The sequence below is a fragment of the Trifolium pratense genome, linkage group LG5 (genome assembly GCF_020283565.1).
Source record: "Trifolium pratense cultivar HEN17-A07 linkage group LG5, ARS_RC_1.1, whole genome shotgun sequence".
NCBI lineage: Eukaryota > Viridiplantae > Streptophyta > Magnoliopsida > Fabales > Fabaceae > Trifolium > Trifolium pratense.
The window spans coordinates 5,092,536-5,105,898 of NC_060063.1; the positions used below are offsets into that span (position 1 = coordinate 5,092,536).

At 32.0% G+C, this 13,363-nt stretch overlaps 1 protein-coding gene and 1 pseudogene across 1 annotated transcript; one reads left to right on the top strand and one right to left on the bottom strand.

Moving 5' to 3' along the window:
• Window positions 1-1,881: 1,881 nt before the first annotated feature.
• On the bottom strand, window positions 1,882-8,799 carry LOC123885794 (COP9 signalosome complex subunit 3). The gene is made up of 11 exons (XM_045935116.1): window positions 8,459-8,799; window positions 6,903-7,021; window positions 6,094-6,340; window positions 4,402-4,459; window positions 4,195-4,284; window positions 3,808-3,873; window positions 3,422-3,514; window positions 3,087-3,245; window positions 2,894-3,015; window positions 2,666-2,738; window positions 1,882-2,163 (listed from the first exon to the last, which is right to left on the bottom strand). The coding sequence occupies exons 1-11, from the start codon at window positions 8,641-8,643 to the stop codon at window positions 2,098-2,100; spliced, it is 1,278 nt and encodes a 425-aa protein (XP_045791072.1). The 5' UTR covers window positions 8,644-8,799; the 3' UTR covers window positions 1,882-2,097.
• Window positions 8,800-11,940: 3,141 nt separating this feature from the next.
• On the top strand, window positions 11,941-13,025 carry LOC123885797 (annotated as a pseudogene).
• The last annotated feature ends 338 nt before the right edge of the window (window positions 13,026-13,363 follow it).

Here is a 13,363-nt window from a genome sequence, read left to right on the forward strand (position 1 = left end):
TACCTTTAATTATCTTTATATAATACTGTGAAACCATTTAGCTGGTAGAATGGTTTCACAGTATAACTCTCTGAAACCATTTTACTGGTAGAATGGTTTCAGTGAGTAATTTCTTAATTGTTTGCTCCTGAAACCATTCTGAAACCATTTAGCTGGTACAATGGTTTCAGAGCGTTGTACTTTGAAACCATTTCACTGATAGAATGGTTTCAGGAGAGTTGATTCTTAATTGTTTGCTTCTGAAACCATTTTACTGCTAGAATGGTTTCACAGTATAACTCTCTGAAACCATTCTTCCAGCTAAATGGTTTCATAGTAATATATAAACATAATTTTTCACTTCCTTAATCTGGTTATTTATATGTTCTATTGCATTTTAAATTATGTGTATCGTACTAAGTACGTTACTTGTGTGTTGTAATTTAACACGCACCACTCAATCAACTCACTGAAACCATTATACCAGCAAAATGGTTTCAGAATATAACTCTCTGAAACCATTCTACCGGCTAAATGGTTTCATAAGCAAATAACTAAGAATCAACTCAATGAAACCATTCTACCAGTAAAATGGTTTCAAAGTACAACTCTCTGAAACCATAGTACCAGCTAAATGGCTTCAGAAGCAAACAATAGTTTTTAATTACCGTTTTATCTCATTTAATTAACGAAAAATAGTTTCGGGTCTCCAAAAATTTCATAAAATATACCAAAAGTTCCAGAATATTATCTAATATTTTATTAGAAACAAATAAAAAAACAATTGGTTTCAGAGTACAAATCTATGAAATTATTATTATTATTTGTTAAATGGTTTTAAATAATCAGCGGAATTTGTGAAAATAATTTCATGACTTGAACTAGGGAGAGTGAGGTACACAAGAGGGTTCTAAATAATTCATAGTACTTTACATAAAATTTTGGAAATTTTTTATGGAATTATAATATTTTTAATTACCTTTTTAATCATTTAATTAACTAAAACTAGTTTCAGGTCTCCCAAAATTTCATACAATATACCAAAATTTCCAGAATATTATCTACTATTTTATTATGAACAAATAAAAAAAAAATAGAGCCTACCTGAGGCCGCACGCGCCCCCACGCGCCTCCGGTGAGAGTGGGCGTGGGCGACGCGCACTGTTCATCGTCCCCCCACCCGTTTTATGCAGAAACGGGTCGCGCGACCCGGTTTTTGACCCGGTTCGATCTCCCTCAATACTCAACGAAACTCGACGTTCCTTATATGGATTTTGATCGTTTTTCAATTTTACAAAGGTTTCCGGTATTAGTTTTTGAAATCGGCGTTCGATTCGCACGTAAAATGAGGTCGAAATTTGGAAGAAATTTAAAAAATGTAATAGTTGTTGTTGTTGCATGGGGGGCGCGCTATTTTGGGGGGCGCGCTATTTTATGATGCAAATTACATACATGCCCCAGTTGCTCTATTGTTTCAAAAAAAAAAAAGGGTATTTTTGTCCAACTCAAAAGGTGCACCTTGCTAACTTAGACCTAACTAGGGTCTAAGTTAGAAAACCCCTATATATATATATATATATATATATATATATATATATATATATATATATATATATATGTTGAGAAACATTTTCTGTTTCTCACAGAAAAGAAGAAGCATTTTAATATCTGAAATCGTAGTAGTCAATCAATTTAGTCTCTTGAATTTGCGGAATAACAATTTAGTATGTTAAATTGAAAATATTATTCAACTTAGTGCGTCCATCAAAATATTTAGTAAGCGTCCATCAAAATATTTAGTAAACATCCATCAAAATCAATAGAAAACACACATTGTCTATGCTAAGCCAACAGAGCATACAATGGATGTACAAAAAATCATTGAATTTTTTTATCAGAGCATACTAAAATGTCTATTTAATTTAAGTAGTTGATAAGTAAAGACAATTCAACATCCACCAAGGTTTTTTATCAGATGAATAAATCCATTTAGGAGCAAAATAGAAACACTACCCCCTAACAGAACCCAGGTAAGTAATAGTATAAAGTCAATGAAACAGAGATCTACTTGCATGGTTCACAGCACCATACAAACTTTTATGAACAGATAGCCTAGCTTTAAATGTTGAATTTTTGTGGAACATCATAGTCATCAAAGTCATATCTCTGCCTCTCTCTTCCAACCTGAGAACAGACACTCTTGTTAGTTATTATAATTCTAGTATATAAGGTTAAATATGTTTAAGCCTTGTAAAATTACAAACTTTCATTTTTTGTCCCAAAATATTTTCCGTCAATACTTTTGGCCTCCAAATTTCATCACAAACTGACACTCAGGACCACTATCATATATAGTAGTTTTTAAGGTCTTTGGTATGTTCAATGTTCTCCTTGGGACTTTGTTCACACGATTGATTTGGAGAATTTTGAGATTTTTTATCTTAAAAATCGTAAAATATCAGTAAAAAGTTCATGTGACAAAGTGCCACGTAAACTTCCGCTAGCCACATACGCTGAGTTAACAGTATCGACCCAAAGTGTTGACAAAATATTTTAGGGACTAAAGAAAGTTTGTAATTTTGTAAGGACTAAAAACAAAAATTGTTAATTTTATAGGGACAAAACATATTTAATCCTTCTATATCTACATGCTCAGATAAAAGAATGAAAACGATTGAACACTCACCTTGGACAAGTACAAATGATCACATGCAATTTGTTCGTCCGTCGCAGTAAGTTTCTTTGACAGTGCCATTATTCTGGACATTAAGTAACCATCAAATAATTAATTAAAAACTTCTTAGGCAGCATATTTTCATTTCAAATTTTCAGGTGAAACATGCTGTTTGTCATCAGTTAGTACAGGAAAGGCATTGAACATGGTGAGATTAATTTGAACAGACCAAAATAATACCTATGGATTGATGAATCGATATGCTCAATCATTTCACAGGTTTTGTATTGCTCAGGATCCTCCAAGAATCTCACCATTCCATCCTTCTGGTTGATTGTTGCATATATCTCACCATCCTGAATCTGTAGTTCAGGAGTATGTTATTAATGATACATGAAAACGAAGCAAAAACAAAAAGCACTACGAGGACAACCATTTGTAGCACATGCATTTCAGCTTCCTTGGCACTATTTAAATGCACTGTGTTAGCTATGTCTTCGAGAGAAAGGGTCAAGTATGTCTGTGTCAATCTCTGAATATTTCGCTTATACATGGATGATACAACCTGCTTAGCCAGTCCAAGGTTGTTGTCCTGAAATACAAATTTTTCAAATAAACTATCAAATGTCGTATAAACAGGCAGTTTCGAAGAAAGCTTGATAAATACTGAAGAACATTGGAACCAGAAATTAGACTCAGAGCAGAGCCAAGCTTCTAGTCTCAATGCCAGATGCTTCAAATAAAGGATGAGTACGAGAAAGCACCCACAGATTCGAACTTGTCTGCATTTGCATTGACAAATGCTTCCAAGTCTGCAACTTTTCCAGTGCTGTAAGTATGTGCCATTTCAATGTAAGGGTTCTGAAAAGAGAGAAAAAATAAATAGACGTCAACATGGCTCGAGTTATTAACTTCAAAATATAGGCTTGAGAGGTAAATCAAATGATATTCACAAGCATGCTTCAAATTAATCAACCAAACTATCGGTGCTGAGAGAGCATTATTTCCATTAACAGGATTAATAGCCTCCTATAAGTGCATAATTTTAAAATGTGCTCAAAATATCTTACAAAAGAACGTCAATGTGAATATCTTGTTCAAAAAGATTAAAGGCTTCCAATATTTTTCTAGCCTCAACAGAATTGAAGTCATACCTGACAAAAGGGTTTCAGGTTTCTTTGGGCAAGTGGAGAACAATACTTGGGAAGACTGGTAGAGAACTGTCACCCAACATATGGCAGGTTAGTTGATTAACAACAAAGATAGAACCTCATATAATATAATGTGTACATTAGTAAAAACAAGAAAAATCCCATCACTGAACAGCTGCCTTATGATACTAAAGACGACATTTTGATTGAGATGCATAGGGAAACAATTCCAGTGTAATCTCTTAAAGAAATGAGCCAAATATTTTATAACTTCTCATAATTATTTTCTGGGATAAAAAAGTTCTCAATATTATATAAGAGCAAACTTTTGATCAAATATCATCATTAAGCTATGTCACCATAGAAGCAAGAAAGAATAGGAAGGCTTACTAGTCCATGACGAATGAGAGAAACCAATACATATTTTTTGTATGCTTCAATAACTATAGCATTCATCATAGTCATGGGTGCAGTTACAACCTAGACAATATTACCCATTAGCTACTATAAGTATCACAGTGAACAAATGGTTGATATTAAAACAAGGTCACACAACACACGTGCTATACACGTTGCAGTTATTCATAGATTACTTACATTATGCAGAAGGTCCAATGCTTTCTGAAAGCGCTTCTGTCCAATGCATATCATACCCCTGAAAGTGTTAAAAGTTGTGAGATTTTAGATGAGTGGAGAGAAAATAATAAGAAATATTATTATAATGAAATATGATAATATCTAAGTAATATAATTAAAAACTAATTAAGATAAAATTTAAGATAATGTGAGATTATAAAAGATCCTAGGAAATAAAATAAGATATTCTTATGAGTTATGACTAATACAATATAAAAGATATTGTACGATACTTGATAATATTCTAACAGTAAAAAGAAAGTCAAAAGTCAGACAGAGTAGTCTGTTACCAATCAAAAAAAAAAAGACTGTAGGTCTGTATGCAAATTCTTGACTAAGAAATTAAGAAACAGCATAATGTGAATCACTAAATGTTGGTTTGACTATTTAATGTACTCGTTAATTTCCTTAATGCACATTTCAATTTAATAATAATCCAAAAATTATATTTCGCTGTCAAATCCCATTACATTTTTTACATTTGCAGGAAGCTAGAAAACTGCAATGGAAGTCCACATGCTGACTATTCCAATGAAATGGCCCTGGGAGTCAAACTGCAATACAGTATCTCTCAAAAACTCGGGTCAAAAAGAAAAAACTATTGGCCTCGGTCAACGAAAGACATCAGCACGTGGACTCGCCACATATGGGGGCAGCTAGTGCTACACATTGCTCTGTGTTGCTCTAGGATGTAATTGACAACATAGTTTCTAAGATCAACAATATGTTCTGGCCTACCATACAGATACACTAGCCCAAACTCTCATGTAAGGTTTGGTTAGTTTCAACATTTGTAAAGTTAATATGAAAATACCACATTCATATGTTTGATGCAAGTTTTAAAAAAACTAGAGAGCATGTGGTGATTTTTGCTCTTTTCATTTACATCCATACCTAACACTCGTGTTTTAGGGATGGGTACTTAATTTCAGCAAGAAGAACAAAAACCTGGATAGCTTGGTTTAAATTGTCCTAAAGTAATCAAGATCAAAAGCAGTTGGGGGGAGAACAATAAGTCTATAATGGAAATCAAAGAAGCATGAAATAAAGACTACAATATCTCGGTCTGCAGCTACTTAACAATCTGGTATTAGAGGTTGACGCCTTTCTCCCATATGCAGGGAATAACACCAGCATTGCAATGTTCCCTGGGCTTTTACATACTAGTGAAAATTAGTGTGCAACCAGCCCATAGGGCACCGGGGCTGTGGAGCATAATGGAATGTCTGAAACACAATTGCAATGAAATCGAAATCTTCCTTAACAAATTTTGTCAACATTTTACTTTTTAAAATTCCACCAATTTAGTGGGCTTTGGAAGATGACTTTCAAACATCCAAACAGGGGAAAGAGACTTATTAATTAAAATTTTATACTCTTCCCGTTCCTCCCCTTTCATTTCCTTTTGACTTCTTCCCCTTCCAAGTTTTAACTCCCATGGCCTTCAAGTGAAATGACATGAAAGATCCACAGCTATTACCACTAATGTGAAAAACAGAACTACCTATATTTAAATGAGAAAGAACAAGTCGAATGTGTTGAAGAAATTACAGAATATTCTATAACTAAAATGCAACACTGAAAAATGAACAAATCCTACATCTGTCTTTCTTTTGTACCTCAAAAGAGAAACAAAAGAAGAAAGCAACGCACCCGTAATAACAGTAGAGATAAAGGTCTCGTGGATGGTCTACTTCAAAAACATCATCATCCAATATGGATAGACCAGTTTTGTAGCTTTTTGCCAACAAGCAAAGCAGAAGAAAGTCTGCATGCAGGGGAGTCAAATGCTCAGTTGAGACTTGAAGTTTCCGAAGAGCAGTGAACATAGGAGCCACCCCACGAATAGGAGCTTCCAGCAGCATAACTTGGTCCTTCAACCTCTTGCATACATATATAACTACAACAGCCCAGAAACAACAAAATAAAAAACCAAAACCACACAAAGAAATAGTAATTCTTGTATGAGCATTATGCCTAAAAGTATAACCAATTATGAACTCAAGATACATTAAAATATTAAAAGGCATCAAAGCCCGTGTTTAAGTTATTATTATAATCTAAAACTTATAATTGACTGTGAATAATAGACACTGTGTGTTCCTTCAAAAATATTTCAAGAGAAAACTGATCCCGTCGCTTTACCTGTCCCCTGTCTGATCCCTCCAATTCAAATGACAACTCCGTTGAAAATTTTCTCTCTTATTATTAAAATAACTTCTTTGATGTCAGTTTTTCTTTAAACGAGTTTGTCAACATTTAATTGAAAGAGACTCATACATGGAAGAAACAGTAACACAAAAATAACTATAAAATGACAACAGATTTTCCACAAATATCCAACCATATTTCACCATCTTTCCTCATCAGAATGTTTGTTCTTAAAACTTGTTTATGTTATGGTAAAATGGTGAAACATGGCAAGATTTGAATCCTGTTTTTTCAACACAAAAAGCAAGTACATTTTTCTGGCGCCAACCGAATCTGCTCCACGCTGCAACCACTGATAAATCTTGTTATGATTGGAACTAACTCTTCAGCTTGCTGCTGATTCGAAACCGAAGTAGATGTGAATGCATCTCTGTAATCATAAACGTATGTCTCCAATTAAATAAAAACATAAAAAAGAAATTCACTATTCCATAACAAACAAAACAGCGTAAACAAGATTTAAGAAGCAGTTTATATAAACTGCAACGCAAGCACTTCTGAAGAAAAACCATCAATATTTATACAGTATTGTCAAATAGTGGTGCTATAGCACCATGGCGTAGCAGAATTTAAACAAATTGCTATTGTTCCACAATATGCTATTTAACAAAGTGTTGTTTAATAGTAGCTATAGCTGTGCTATAGCACTGTAGTGTAGAAGAATTCAAACAAACTGCTATTTTCCATGATCCGTGATTGACAGCATTTTATGAAAAGTACTTTCTCTTTCTCCTAAAAGTACAAATTCAACTCTGCATCTCAATTTTCTAGAACGTTACTTAGTTAACATATCTATTTACTCCTATAAAGTTATAGTTGCAGCATCGACACTTGAGATTGAAGGTTCGTCTAATGTCCAACACCAATGCATATGGTTACATTCAATCACTTTCATTTTTTCAAAAGACTACCCATGTCTATGTGTCGGTGTCATTTGATTCACAGGTTATCCATACTTTTTCACAAATATACTTTAATTGAAGAACACTTGCATTCTAGTATATAATATAAGCCCTTTAAAGTGAGCAATTTAGAGTGCAAATTAATTAATATCAACCATTAATGAATAATTAATTTGTTACTTTCACATGCACATATATAACAAATTGTGAGTAAGTTAAATTAACAACCATCCATTTTCTTACTTTACACTCAACTGACTTTAGAGGAGTCAAATCTTATATAATAAGGGTCTGTTTGAATTGACTTGTTTAGGCTTATCCACTGACATTAACACTCATGAGACTATTAGAGTGGGATTATGGAAACAACTTATGAAATATCCATAATAATACTAGAAGCCAATCTAAATTAGGGCTAATCTAAACACAAATAATTGCCACCTAAGCAAAAAAGTTAATACTCGGCACCGAAGTCCAGAAACTAGGGTTTTAACATATAATAACCATCAACAAGAAGCTAGTAATAAAAATCTGACACAAGCACTGGACAGGACACAGACACTAACACGCAGACACCGATAATAATTTGAGAATATGACATTATTCAATCTAATCATAAATGTCGGTGTCGTGTCAGTATTGAACCTGACTCATGTCCGACACCGGGACACACCTAATCCAAGGAGTGTCTATACGGATAAACATTGAGATTAAATTCAAAACAAATAATAACAACCTAAACAAAAAAAAAAAATCAATATTCCAAAGTACATAAACTAGGGTTTTAACATTCAATCAACAACAACAAAATAAAAAAACCCTAAAAGCTGAGAATGTTGCAAGACATTGAAGATTCTAAGAAATAATAATTTGATTTTGCGAAGGAAAAAGTAAGGATTACATACAGTACATAGAGAAAACCAAGGGAATGAATGGAAGGATCAATGAGGGAGAAAATCGGAGACAAACGAGATGAGTTAGAACGGAGCGAGTCATCGGACTGTTTCAAAATTGTGTGAAGACGAGCGATGTCGGCGGAGGAACTCGATAACCCTTGGATTTGTGCAACCAATGCTTCAAGAGGATCCATGACGAAGGTTTTTGACTCGCTTCGACTCGTTATAACCGCGAGTTTAGAACTCGGTGTTAGTGGAAGTTTTAGAACTTGTTCCGAATGAATTGTGTTGCTCTCAATTTCTGAGAACAGTGACGGAGTATGAGAAGAAAGATGGGAGAATTTATATATGTGTTGCGTTTGGTCGAGTAGAAAGAATTTTATAAGTGTTTTTTTTTTTGTGCTTTTGTTATGGATTAAAAAAAATAGTGATTTTGATCTAAAATAATTTAGATATTAGATTTTAGAAATTTTTAGAAAAGTTAAATTTACTTTGTTTATTATAATAAAAATCATTTTTTTTAAATAAAATAATCTTTAGTTTGTTTGGATACAACTTATAAAACTGATTTTGGTTAAAAAAAAAAAAGAATTTATAAAAGTGATTTTTTCAATTACAAACAATTTTCTCTTTTTAACATTTTTTTTCTCTCTCCTCTAAAAAAATCTATTATTTTATAAGCTACTCTTAGTAGCTTCTCATTTTTAGCTATTTTCTGATTATTTTTAGCTTCTGATTATTTTAAAAATTTGTAACAAACAGACGCAAAACAATTAAAAGTGATTATTTTTATAAAAAAATTTTTTTTTCTTCTAAAATAAGCTATAACAAACGACCTAATCGGATTTTATAAGTTAGCACTAGGCCTGTTTCATGCTAAGTTAGCACCAAATGGGCCTAAACGTAAATTTATTCTTTTATTTTTTAAATATTAATACAAAATAAAATATAGGGTTAACGGTATCTTTTTAATCTTTATATTTTTTTTAGGCTAAAAAAAATTTATAATTTTTTATGTTATTAAAATTGGTCCATGCTGTTAATTTTACAAATGGAATACTGACGTGGTATATTGTGGGACAATTGTTTTTAGAGTTAAATATGTTTGTAGTCCTTATATTTTACTTTATATTTAAGAATAGTCCATATATTTAAAAAGTTGTGTAAAAAATAGTTCCTACATTTTGCTTTACATTTTAAGAATAGTCCCTACTTGGCGCGATCCTAATGATGTACATGTTATGTATGCTAGCACATATGCGATTGATGAAAAATGGTTCGCAGTGTTTTTTCGACTATATAAGTTGACTTTCAACCGTGCTGCAGCGATGGCGTTGTGCTAGAAGAGGTGGCGGTGATGACGGAGGAGAAGTGAAGGGCGGTGATAAGGTGAATCTTGCGATTGAGGATGGTGATAAAGTGAATTTTGTTGTGGCTTTGCATAAAGAAATATTTATTTCAATTAATAAATATAAATATATGTCTTGTTTTTAAAAGTTTTTATTTTTTATATTTTTTTAAACCAAAAAAATGGGGCCCATATATTTTTTTACAGTATAGTGGAGTCCCCCATGTATAGAGGATCTGCCACATATAACACCTGGATTGCCCTTTGTTTGGAGGCACATTATGGATATTGGAAGCATGTAGTCTTTTATATGTGCTCGTATATTTGTATCGTGGTCATTTGTGTCACGTTTTGTTCTTATCTCATTATGATGGGCTTTGATGTGTATTAGGCTTTAGCCGATCCAAAATAGCCACATACGCATTCCGTTTGTAAAATTAATGACAGACACCAAATTTAATAACAAAATAAATTATAGAGTTTTTTTTACACAGTTTTTAAAATGTAAGGACTATTTTTAAATATAGAGAAAAATGTAGAGACTAAAAACATATCTAACTCTTGTTTTTAATCAGTTGACGTCAGCATTCCGTTTGTAAAATTAACGACAGAGAGCAATTTTGATAACGGAAAAAATTGTAGGATTTTTTTTCACCATAGAAAAATGCATGGACTATTTTTTACTATAAGAAAAATTGTAGGGAGTAAAACATATTTAACCCTAAAATCAGGAGGTCTTGGATGAAATATCTCAAATTCGAGATGTCTCATATTCAAACTCCGCTAGTATTTTTCAAGAAAACTAAATATAAATATTTTTGTAAGTATTTTTTGGACCTATGACAAAGTATTAGTTTTGTAATTGAAAATTAAACAAGAAATGAAATAAAAATATAAGTGGTAAGGAATTTTTCTAATGTTAAACTGGATTTAGTATATTCAATTCAGCTTTATCTTTAGGTACCGTTTGGCCTGACTTTTTTTCTACTTATTTATAATTTTAAGGAGAAGCAAGGCCAAACATAATATAAATTAAGCACTTATTAAATTAAAGAACTTTTTTTCGAATGAACAAAATTGAATGAAAGGAGCTTTGAGGAAAAGTTGTTGAAAGGAACTTTAGAACTCCTTACTCGGAAGGTCGCCTCATCGAATCCCGCTGAAGCAGCATTTGTCTTATTTTTTTAATATTATTTCAATATTTCTATTTTTACTAATTTAGTTTCCCGCACAATCTTTCTATTATTTTCCTCGGTTCCCGCAAAATTCTAGTAGACTTTACCCTATTTTTACATGTATATATATATATATATATAGCTAAATGCTAAATAGTGCCCCAAGAGCACTTGTTAAGGATTCAAATTTAGAAAGTTTTACTTAAAAATAGTGTAGTCAATACAACAAAAGTCTATATTTTGATATTTTCCATGCACAACTTTTATTTTATTTCTTCTTTTGGTTCCTTAACTAGTGCCCCGGGAACACTGGTTAGCAAGACCCATATATATATATATATATATATATATATATATATATATATATATATATATATATATATATATATATATATATATCTCCCCTACTTCTTTCATTTCCAACCACACAGCAGCCGTCCCTATCAAATTCTTTCTGCAAGTGTCAGGTTATCTTCTTGTCTTTCTTTTATATACTAGTACTTTATATATAATATACTATGTGATGTAATAATATATGTATAGTAGGTTTTTAGTTTGTATGCGATATTCCGGTCTTTCTTATAAGCAAAAAAAAATTGTTTTTAGGTTTATTAAAAAATCAAAATATTTGACTGATATGATAGATCAAATATATCAGTTTTTAGGTTATATAGTGACCGGAGGAAGTATATAGCAAAATTTTCATTGATTCAAATTTTATATCACCGTCTCCTTTTGTTTCATTGTTCCTTGGACAATTTTTTTATTATAATTTTTGTTAGACTTGTAGTTCTTCCATACACCCTATTATAAATAAAATGAAATTGATTACTATATGTATTTTTTAATTAAGTAAATGATATGTATTTTTAATGTTCAAAATGACAAAAACGATGTGTCTAAATGCTTGTTGTGAGTATGTATTTTTTTTTAGTATAATAGTGAGCGCCAATTTGACTTGGATGAGTTAGTTGATGTTTAAATTAAATCAATTGCATGTGTATTTTTTAGACAAGTTATATTTTCTAATTTTCTACTATAATGCAGCAATGGCTACCAAAGAAAATCTTTCATGTAAATCTGAAAATTTAGGAAAAGCAAAATGGAATGTTCAAGTGATACTAAAATTTCACTTGACATTTGTATGGATGAGATTCGAAAGTGTGGGAAATCAGGAATTGCTTTTAGGCATAAGAAATGGGAAGAGATACGCGAAACATTCAATAAAAGTGCTAATAAAAATTATACTAAAAAACATTTGAAGAATAGAATGGATAATTTGAGAATTGATTGGACCACTTGGAAACAACTATTGGGTAAAGAAACAGGCTTAGGATGAAATTCTCAAACAGGAACTATTGTGGCTGATCCTACATGGTGGGAAGCTAAAATCAAGGTGAGTATTACGAATATTTTATTTTTTATTTGGTGAGTAAGGGAATGATTTGTCTAAATCTCTTATCCTTGCTGGTTTGCGCAGGAGAATGTGAAATATGCAAAATTTCGATGTCAAGGATTGGAATTTCGTGATGTTTTGGACTTTATATTTGGGGAGACTGTGGTAACAACTCAATGCCAATGGACACCGGCTTTAGGAGTGCCACTTGAATTTGATGGCAAAAATACTATTGATGATGTGTCACCGGAGAATCTTGAATCTGATGACGACGACGTTGTCCTTGTAGAAAATACTCAATCAAAAAAGAAAAGAAAGGTTTCACCGGATATATGTGATAAAGGGACAAGGGGTAAGACCAAGGCTGGGACTGCGACAACTATGAAAAACACATTCGAACGATTAGTTCAAGCAGCAGAAAGTCACAATGAAGTTGAGAAGGCTGAAATTGCGGCCAGTTCTCATGTTCATGGACAATACTCAATTCCTGATTGCGTTAAAATATTGAAAAGTGTAAAGGAGGATGAACTCTTGGATGGTCAACAATTTAGTTATGCTTTGGGGATGCTTAAAGATGAAAGTAATAGAATCCTACTGATGTCCTTAAAAGATTCTACGAATGCTTTGGTAGACTGGCTTCTATACAAGTATAAGTGAGACAAGTATGATTGACAAAAACTATCTAGTATTAATTAGGTTAAAGTTCAACTATAACAAACTTTTCTATTTATATTTACTTTTATGTTTTGGGTGATATTTTTCTTAATGTTATTTTATCTGGTATTCTCTCTTGTTTGTCTTTGAATGTTAAGTTCATAATTTTGTATTGATATTTATGTTGATGGTGTGATTCGCGATACTTAAAATAAAATAATGTTTAATTTTTACCGTAAAAAAAATAAATCAATAATGTTTGTACCAAAAAATATAATGTATATACTAAGTCAAACATAAAATAGAATTCTTATAGAATTGCCAAACAACTTTAACCTTTT